This window comes from Bufo gargarizans, chromosome 6 (genome assembly GCF_014858855.1).
Source record: "Bufo gargarizans isolate SCDJY-AF-19 chromosome 6, ASM1485885v1, whole genome shotgun sequence".
Lineage (NCBI taxonomy): Eukaryota > Metazoa > Chordata > Amphibia > Anura > Bufonidae > Bufo > Bufo gargarizans.
This window is the reverse complement of record NC_058085.1, coordinates 118,940,312-118,950,724: the sequence shown is the minus strand read 5'-3', so window position 1 is coordinate 118,950,724 and position 10,413 is coordinate 118,940,312. Positions and strand designations below refer to the sequence as shown.

Genomic DNA, 10,413 nt, shown 5'->3' with positions numbered 1-10,413 from the left:
TCAGATGAACTGGTGGTCCAACACTTGGGACCCCCTCCAGCAGCAGCACACCGGTGAGCACTGTGGCCGCCTTGCAGCTTATCAAGCACAGCACCATACATTAGATAGCAGCTGTGCTTGGTATTGCAGCTCAGCCCCATTCACTTCAGTGGGACTGACCTAATCCCTAGGCCATGTGACTGATGAACATGACGTCACTGGCTTAGGAAGATGCCACGGCACTAACCAGAGTGTCATGGCCTATTCAAACACCTGAACGTTGGGGATGCCAGAGGTCGGACCCCCACTGATCAGATACTGATGACCTAAAAACTTTAAAGTAGCTGTCCAAGTTCAATAAAAACTCGACAAAATAACAAAAGAAGAGATACCCACCCCCTTCCTCACCTGTTGCTTCCACCGCAGTATTCCAGTCCTCAGCGCTGCTGTTTGTTTTTGTATCTTCAGAGGTAGTATTCTGTGTACACAGGTCACCACTGCAGTCAATTACTGGCTTCAGTGGTGACATCCTGTGTACTGCTGAAACCTATGATTTCCTGTAAGGTGACCAGTGTGCTCAGAACTTCCCCAGGACCGGAGCACAGTGCTGGAAGAATCAGGGGAGAAAAGTTTCTCTTCTGTTATTTTAGCACATTTACAGAGACTGCCCACATTTTTATTTTAACTCAGACAATTCCTTTAAGGAAACTAACAGTTTTAGGCCGTAACGGGGTTCTCTGATTATTTTTAATTTTTTTTATTTATAAAACAAAGTTTATAAAATAAAATTTAAGACAACCCCTTTAAAGATGTCTTTTTTTTTATTTTATTTTTTCATTTTATTTATCATCACACTTCAAAAGCCCCAACCTATTTATATGACTTGCCTTTTTTTATGATTTATATATTTTAATAGCACCACATGTATAACAAAAAAAAAAAAGCAGTTCTGCTTTGAGTAAGTTTAGGCTGCAGGCCATTATTATTACGGCAATACCAAACATATGGCATTAGTTTTAATTTTGTACAAAAATTATTTTTTTTAAATCATTTTTGTCGCAGTATTCAGAAATTTTTAGCATTTTTCTTTTTCTTTTGAAGAAACTGTGAGAAAGCTTGTTGTTTTTTTTAAGGACAATGTTTAGTTTTTATGGTGTAGTTTTATGGTATTGGTATTACTAATTTTGAGGTGTATATGTTTTTTAACAATTCAGATTTTTTGAGGTGGGCTAAAAAAACAGCAATTATTTTTCAGTATTGTTTTACCACCCCAGATAAATAACATGCTAACTTTATAATTCAATAATTCAGGTCATTAGGGATGTGGCAATACCAAATATGTATTTATTTTCTTTATTTTCTTTTTTGGCCATCTAAAGCAATTTAAATGGAATGTGTCATTAGAAAATGGCCCATTGTTTTAATGTAGTTTGTATGTTAAATATATTTTTAAAAGATTTTTGGTGATATTCTTTTTAATTTTCCATCTACGCTCCTCAACATTGAAATTGCAACACTAAGACGGACAGCTGTAAGATTATGCAAATCGACGAAGTATCAGGTATCGCAATAATCTGCAGATGATTAAATTCTCAAGCACCTAGCTCCAATCTGTGGCATGTGGAAGGGACATAAAAGCCAGTTTAAAAGCATTATTTTTTACCCACATGAAACCTCAAAATTCAGATCAATTTGTGTGGGATGATTGTGGTATGCCTTCTGTTCATCGATGTGCCAGTTATCGGCACTTGTCCCAAACTGAGAGGGACAGAATCATGGAACTGTGATGCTATGGTTTAACACTGCAGCAGATCAATAAACACCTAGGCTGCTTAACATTGTGAGTCTTGGCAGTTGGGAGAACAACCAAGAAACTTGAATGACAGCAAGATGAGAACCTCTGCACAGACCGATCATCTGATTAGAAGAATGGCGCATAGCGATCCATTCTGTGCGGCAAGTGAAATTAGACATCACAACCCAAGCCTAGGGTGGCAAACTGTGCCTGCATAGTGTCTATTCCTACTATAATATTCTGCCATTAATTTGGCATGCATTAAAAGAGGTTTTCCGAGATTTTGATACTGATGACCTATCAAATGTACATTGCTGTGCTTGATAAGCTATGAGAAGGCCAAGGCGCTCACAGGAGGGCTGGTGCCTTCTCAAACAGCTGATCGGCGGGAGTCCTGGGTCCCGATATCCTTATACGTCATTAGTATCAAAATCTTGGAAAACCCCTTTAATGCCCACTTGTCCATGCCATAAATATATAGTGCAGGGCAAGAGGGGACTAAAGGGGTTGTATGTGATTAAAGAACATTGCTGCTTTCTTTGAGACTGTCCACAGGTTATGTCTGGTATTGTAGGTCAGCGACACTCACTCTGTAAGAGCCAAGCTGCAATACCAGATACAATCCACAGACAGGTGAGGCACTGTTCCTATAACAAAGCAGCCCTGTTATCCTAATCCTGCTCAACTCATTTAAGACAGTATGGCCCACTGTGTGTGTACTGGAGAAGAGGAGTGAGTCCCAGTGGGGGGCAGGGATTGATGTGAGTGCATGCAGTGCTGCTTAATATGTTGATGCTATATAAATAATGCTTATAAATCAATAATCCTTGTTCCCCATAACCTCCATTATAATGCCAGTTTCAATTTAAATTGAGATGTAGTTAAAAAGAGAGCCGTGTGCCAGAAGGGTAAGAGGTGGGCAGAGCTCTAACTAAGGTATCAAGGGATTTAGTTGGCAAGAAATGCATCTGACAAAAGCAAAGGAATTAAAGCCCATGTAGCAGCGCTCTTCCTATTACTGCCCAAGTTGGACATGAGGTGACATCCGAGGTGGCATGCCCAGGGACTGGCAAGGGCACAGCAGCTCTATCATATAAATCAGAGCCTTTGATGGAGGAATTATTGGCTCAACATAATCAGCTGCTTGAGTTAATAAGGTCATTTACATGGTAGTTTTATGTATGGATGGAGAGAGAACAGCAGTGATGTGCCCGGACACCCAGAATATACATGTAACCATAGTGTCACATACCGGCCATGCACATGGAAACATACACATTAAAATCTGAAGGCACCGACCCTGCGGCCAGCTCATATAACACCCAAACACATGCATAGCAAATAGGCATCATACATAAAAACAACACAATACAGCACAAGAAACAGGAATGGTCATATGGGCACAAGGACATCACAGTGCAGTGACAGCGCATACACACAAACACAGGATTACAAATGACACAGCACACAACTAGTGAAGGCACATAACACAGAGACATGGACTGGCACTGCCGTATGTGGAGGATACGCCAGGCTCCCAGATGGCAGAGTCTAAGGAGCAGCTCAGATGTGGCAGCAAAGGCTAGGCTCTGACAGGTCTAAGGTCAGTTCAGAGGTTAGCAACAGGAGGTCAGGTAAGGGAAAATTGGGAGGCAGGAACAAGGTTGGCAGTCCATGTCATACAGAGGAGAAGCAGTGGGCACAGCTGGCAGGTAATGAATACTCAGGATCAGGTATAGTCATCAATGGAATGTCCAGGAAAAAGACGCTTGGGTTCATGCCCATGGCTGTATTACGGATCCATGCTGTGTCACTGAACACATGAAGCATACAGACATATCAATACACAACACAGTAATACAAATAAATGGATAAAATGTAGAGATATACACACATATACAGTTATATATATACACAGATAGAACCTCTCTCTCTCTCTCTCTATATATATATATACTTATTGACAACGAAAAAACGCACCAAGAAGGAGTAGTTGGAATGTAATGAAACTTTATATGTGTGACTGTAATGATATATAGATATATATATTTACAATACGTTTATTGGGGAAAACTACAATAGAAAGAAGGCTCTGGTACCTTCTGGGCCACCTCTAGCCTGGGTACAAGATGAGGTATGGATGAGCATGGAGGCATACAGGTTCAGTATGGTGTCCTGCGGTGCATTTGCCCACAGATGATGTAGCTGGGCCTGTAGATCCTGCACACTCCTAGGTTGCTGAAGCTTGTGTCTGAACTGGTCCCTTAAATGCTCGATTGGTGATAAATCTGGTGACCGGGCAGGCCAAGGAAGTCTGTGTGTGGGCAAGCATTATCCTGCTGAAAAATGCCAGTTAGAAGCCCTGACATGACACTGGCATGTCTATCTGGGTACGTTATTTTTTTGTCAATGAGTGTGTGTGTGTGTGTGTGTGTGTGTGTATATATATATATATATATATATATATATATACACACATACTTTTCACAATTTCACCCTATTGACCAGAATCTATTAGAATGAGCTATAATGCATTCCATAAAGGTCCATCAGACCCTCATTAATCCCAGATATAACCTTTTTAGGAGACACAAGGCATTGAATAGCAAAGCAGAAATACCTACTCCACTTTTATGTTAGCCTCATATGCAAGTGATTATGATTGTTGGCTCACGTACATGGAACGCGCCCTGCATCACCGGGTCTTCAGAAACAGATCAATCGTCATCAGTAACAGTATACAATGCAATAAGTAACAAGGACTCCCTGAAAGAAAATATTGACATGAGAAGGGGCGATTGTGGAACCCAATATGGTCCCTAAACTCAGGATATGGTATTGATGATCACAAGTGAAGTAGATTTATTTAATTTCCATGAATTGAAGAAAAAAGATATTAGTGAATCGGGATGTGCAATGTATTGTCACATTCAGACGCTTAATATGAGGCATTTATGTAAATGCTCAATATTCAAAGGACAAAGAAATAATTCATCAAAATTGCAATCAAGATTTTGTGTTCTCACAAGTCGCTGGCACCGCAGTGGAAGCCATTCTTACAGGTTGGTCCCATTCTCCTTCAACCTCTGAAGATCTCCCTTCTTTTCTAAAGGGCCATAAATTATATTGCACAAAAAAGAGGGAGAACTGGACTAAAGATGACTCTGGTCTTCTCTCCTGCCAGGCAAGAGAAGGTTAATAAGAACACCCCAATCGATCATTTAAGGGACCAGTTCAGACACCAGCTTCAGCAAATGTGTCTTTATCATCATGCCCAATATTCTGTGATTATTAATAGCATATTTTTAAAGCAGTCATAGTTCATTAATTTTGCCATATGGTGCCAAATTCCCTGCATGGAGTTGTGATAAAATTGATGACAACCTGCAGTCACCACTAGAGGGAGCTTACTGTCTACACTGTATACAGTGACCTCAGTAACACTGTATGCAGTGAGCACTCTCTAGTGGTGGCTGCAGGCAGGTCCTTTTTTCTTTTTACCTTATGATGACAGGGGATTTGAAGATCAGTAAAAGACAGATAATAAAGATATATTATTAAATTAGTCATAAAGGTTTACATCTGTTTCAATTGGGTGTGCATTCTCTTTGTCATATTAATGTAGGCCACATCAAGGATATCTCAAGAAGATAAACAGGAAGCAATACAGGCAACCAAAACCATTCCATTGTCAGCAGATACCAGTACAGATGCCATGGTATTTATACCAAAGAACAAAGGCCATAAAGTTATCAGAATGGTAAATCAGGCTTGTTATCTGTAGCGCAGGCATTTTACCTCTCCTGTCCACCACATCTACATTGTGACTGTGATCCCCATTATTCATCTCTTGTCCAGATGAGAGTGAGCTTCCTACAAAGACGTACCATTAATACATCTGATGTCATCCAGATTTTACAGGCGCATTTACATGATAAGTAGACTGCAAGCTCTGCGGGCTCACAATAGTTTGGCTGAGGACTTACCATGTGCATGTGGGTATGAGTATGTATGTGTGTGTGTGTGTGATATATGTGAGTGTGAGGGAGGGGGAGATGTGTGATGTGGGTGAGGGGTGGGGGGTGATTTTATTGTAGCAGATTTTTGGCAAGTCTCCAAATCTCTTTTCTTCCTACCTATCACACATCTCTGTGATGGGGAACAGCAGAAATTCCCACTCTTTGTGGCGATCACACATTGGGAGTCTGCGGACAGAACCCACCCTGCCAGCTGGGAGAAACAGCACCTGATTCATTAACTCTTTCACCGAACACCATATCACGTACCCTCCCATCATGAATTAAAAATCTTTCAGGTTATGTGTGGCGGTCATCAGTCTCTTTGTAGGAGTAACTTCTGTGGCATGACATGTACATTATAGCAATATATTATTTCTATCTACTGTATATCGAATATCTATCTATTTCTATCTACATTTCTAATATCTGTCTTTCTATTTATCTTTATATCTAATTCTCATATCTATCTCATATCTAACATCTATATCTCATATCTATTTCTATCCATCTACATATTTAATATCTAATATTTTTATATTTATCTATATATCTAATTTTCATATCTATATTTCTATCTGTCGTCTGTCTGTCTATCTTTCTATCTCATCTAATATCTATATCTCATATCTATCTGTCGTCTATCTTTCTATCTCATCTAATATCTATATCTCATATCTGTCTGTCTGTCTGTCTTTCTATCTCATCTAATATCTATATCTCATATCTGTCTGTCTTTCTATCTCATCTAATATCTATATCTCATATCTATCTATCTATCTATCTATCTATCTATCTATCTATCATCTAATCTCATACCTGTATATCTTTCTCTCTGATATCATATCTATCTATGGGCAGACCACTAGAAGTAGTTTTCTTCCTGGGGAGGGCACATATATTATAATTCTGTGTAGAACAGGGATCCTTTCTGTAGCAGGTATCCAGCTTCTTCCTTCTCTTATTTTACTCCTATGAAGCAGAGCCCTCTAATATGACCCCCTGTCCCACCCTAATTTAGACACAACGCCCCCCTCCCCATTATTGGCTATTTATAACTTCCCAGCTCTTCCTTGTCTAATAATTTGGGCTCACACCCTCGATGTTAGGTGGGCATGTCACCCCCTCCCCCCTCCATATAGTGAATACCTCTGCCCCATTTTGCAGAGCTCACACTGATGGAGAGATTTTGAAAATCTATTCCTCTCTCTTCCCTTTTTCTTTCTTCCTTTCTTTTTTTTTTAGGAGAGTGACAGATGGTAAGTCCTCCCCCCCTAGGGACCCAAATCTCCCTCAATCCAACCGCACGTCAATCAGAGGCTCCCGTGTGATCGCTCCCGCGGATGACGTGCCAACCATATGGCCTGGCATCAGAGCTGGTACCATGACTCGGTAGACATGCCACCCTCTCCTCCTTTTGGATTGCACTCTGAAGGAGCTTGAGAACCTCAAGGAGACTGTTCTACTCCCAGAAGATGATCTGAACCATGTCATAAATTTCTTCAGCGCCTAGCTCTGGAGGTAAGTTGGGTTCAGAGGAGGCTTCTCCAACTTGGAGAGAGAGGAATGAGACAATCCCCCATCCGTATTATTTTATTTGCTATTATTGTGGAGCAGACATCGGAAAGGATGGAGACCACCTTACGGATCATCATCCATCCAGGATTAACCCCTAAAGCCGTGATGGCATCTCCTGGCTCTGTAGGGGCTCAGGGGGCTATGGCTGCGGGGATCTGTCTCTTGCATAGTTGGAAGTCTGGTGGATTTTTCTCAGGGAATTATGAGAGAGGGAAATTGGCAAGAAGAACACAATGCCGGGTGTCACCTCCATACTGATGCTAGATGCCTTCACCCTCTGTCTGTCTGTCCTTCCAGCGCTTAAACCCCCTATCTGTCTAGGTTTATATACAAGAAACTGGAATATTTAACCTTTCTTTTTGGTGATTATTTCCGTTATATCCTACACAGAAATCTGTGATTATTTCATTTTATAATCATGCGATTATTATTATTATTTTTTTTTTTTAATTATGTATTATAATTTGTTGTATGTTTTACTTATTTTGTAATATTTTTATTACTAAAGATGCATGATTAGCTCTACATTTTATTTTTTTTGTATCTAAATTTATAAATATGTATACATATTGAAGACATGCTATTATATTATTACATTGTTATATATTTTTTATATTTACAGAAAAATATAAACAGATCTTTAAAAAATACAAAAACATTTATTTTTTATTTTTTTAAATAAACACTTTGAAAATTTAGGTGATGGTTGCACCCTCACAGGACATGATCCCCCGCCTATTACTGGGCAGCAGTGAACTTTATCCTAGCTTTTTCGTCTAGGTTGTAACTGGGAACCCATCTATTTAACAGAATAAATATACCCCATGTAAACGAAGAGGGCAGGGAAATTGGGATCTTATAATGAAATAATAATTGGATCTATCAACATTATTTGACAGGCTTTAATTTGGAGCGGTGATGGCTAAATTGAAAGCCAATTAATTGTAATCATGCCCAGGAAAGATCGCCTGGTTTTGTTGAAGTAGGGCTGTGGGGGGTCTGCAAAAGACATGGGGAAGTATACAGTACATTTAAATCACAGTTACCTAGGACATTGTCCCAAATTAAATGATCTGCAGTTTAAGATTCAGGTTCCAGAGGCGATTGTTCCACAAAGGTTCCTGGGGTCAGGTCATTGTGCACTAGGTTGTATGGCAGAAGTGGTCTTCTGCTATATATTAGCTTCGACTTATTTAATGTAAATATTAAAATTATAACATCCTAAATGTTATATATCAGCCCCAGACATTAGTAAATGCTATTTAATATTCTATATCAATGATAAATATAGATAACTGGTATATATAGCTAACTAGTCAGTTTATATAAAAATAGATAGATATGAGGTAGGTAGCTAGATATATAGATTAGATAACTTCTATATACGATATTAATGTGCTTTCTATACCTTGCATACCTTAGACATCTGCATACACCCCCCACCCCTCTATTCTGTTGTGGGGTATATTGCTCCTATATGTAATGTTAGCCCTGGAACAACATGGGCGACAACAGAACAATATAAGGGTCTGGGGGTGTAATCATTACATGAATCTGGATCAGTCTATTATTCTGCATTGTGCGTTACATTGCTGAGTAGGTGAGATCACTGTTGCCTCTTGTACTCCTTAGAGGTCTCTGGTGTTGACTTGTCTTATCTTCTGTCCCTAGCCATCATGTTGACCAGGCTGTTCAGCGAGACCAGTCTTATTCCGGAGGTCCAGAAATTCGCCTCCTGGACTGATGATGACTGTGATGAAGACATGAGTGACAAGGATGAGAGCAGCGAGAAGAGCTTACAGGAGGTTCACACTGAGGGTTCTCTGAGTGAGAGCAAGGACGATGGGGATATTGGTGGGGATGATGATGAGGAAGAAGAGGAAGAGGAGGGGACAGAGGAAGCTGAGGGAGAAAGGCCCAAGAAACGTGGCCCCAAAAAGAGGAAAATGACTAAGGCCAGGATGGAGAGGTCCAAGGTGAGAAGACAAAAAGCCAATGCCAGGGAGAGAAACCGCATGCATGACCTCAATTCAGCCCTGGACAACCTCAGGAAGGTGGTGCCCTGCTACTCAAAGACCCAGAAGTTGTCTAAGATCGAGACTCTCAGGCTAGCTAAGAACTACATATGGGCCCTCTCCGAGATTCTTAGGTCTGGGAAGAGGCCTGATTTAGTGGCCTATGTGCAAACCCTGTGCAAGGGCCTCTCCCAACCCACAACCAACCTGGTGGCCGGCTGCTTGCAGCTTAACTCCAGAAATTTCCTGACTGAGCAAGGTCAAGAAGCTGGGAGGTACCATGGCCCAAATTCTTCCTTTGCCATGCACCCCTATACCTATCCGTGTTCCAGGCTCTCAGGCTCACAGTGTCAGTCTAGTTCCATGGCCAATACTCATGCTTTGAGAAGCCATGGCTACTGTGCCACATATGAGTCACTGTATGGTAACACGTCTCCGGACTACAATAGCTCTGAGTATGACGCCCCCTTAAGCCCACCACTGTGCATTAATGGCAACTTCGCTCTTAAACAGGACTCATCCGCCGACAATGATAAAAATTACCACTACTCTATGCACTATTCTTCCCTCCCATCCTCCAGGCCTTCTGGGCATAGCTTGCTCTTTGGATCTTCTGGTATGCGAAGTGGAGTCCACTCTGAGAACCTGTTGCCTTATGATATGCACGTCCACCATGATAGGGCCCCCATGTATGAGGAACTCAATGCGTTTTTCCATAACTGAGCCACCTAACTTTTCTCCACCTGTGCAATTTGTGCCAAGAAATATGGAAGTATTGGAGCGACCAGTCGAGTAGAAATACGCCTGGTCGTCAACTATTGATGCAGATACTTCTTAGTATGGTGAACCTTCTGTCCTGCATTTCACTTGTGTTTGGAGACCTTGCTTGCGGTTGGGTAACCTTTGCCACCCTACAGCTGTGTTTTGCAAGGTGGTCCTGATGCACTACATACAATTGTGATGGTTGTAATTACTTCTGCACAATCAAGAGTTCTGTTTGGTTCATATACATCATATGTTTGATGTTCCA

At 40.8% G+C, this 10,413-nt stretch overlaps 1 protein-coding gene across 1 annotated transcript; it reads left to right on the top strand.

The window, feature by feature from the left end:
- The first annotated feature begins 9,044 nt into the window (after positions 1–9,044).
- On the top strand, positions 9,045–10,106 carry NEUROD2 (neuronal differentiation 2). Its single transcript, XM_044300010.1, has one exon. It carries the CDS (start codon positions 9,045–9,047, stop codon positions 10,104–10,106), a length of 1,062 nt encoding a protein of 353 aa, XP_044155945.1.
- The last annotated feature ends 307 nt before the right edge of the window (positions 10,107–10,413 follow it).

Excerpts from the sequence above, each read along its gene's own strand:
- NEUROD2 (XM_044300010.1), top strand. The coding sequence starts at position 9,045 with ATGTTGACCAGGCTGTTCAGCGAGACCAGTCTTATTCCGGAGGTCCAG.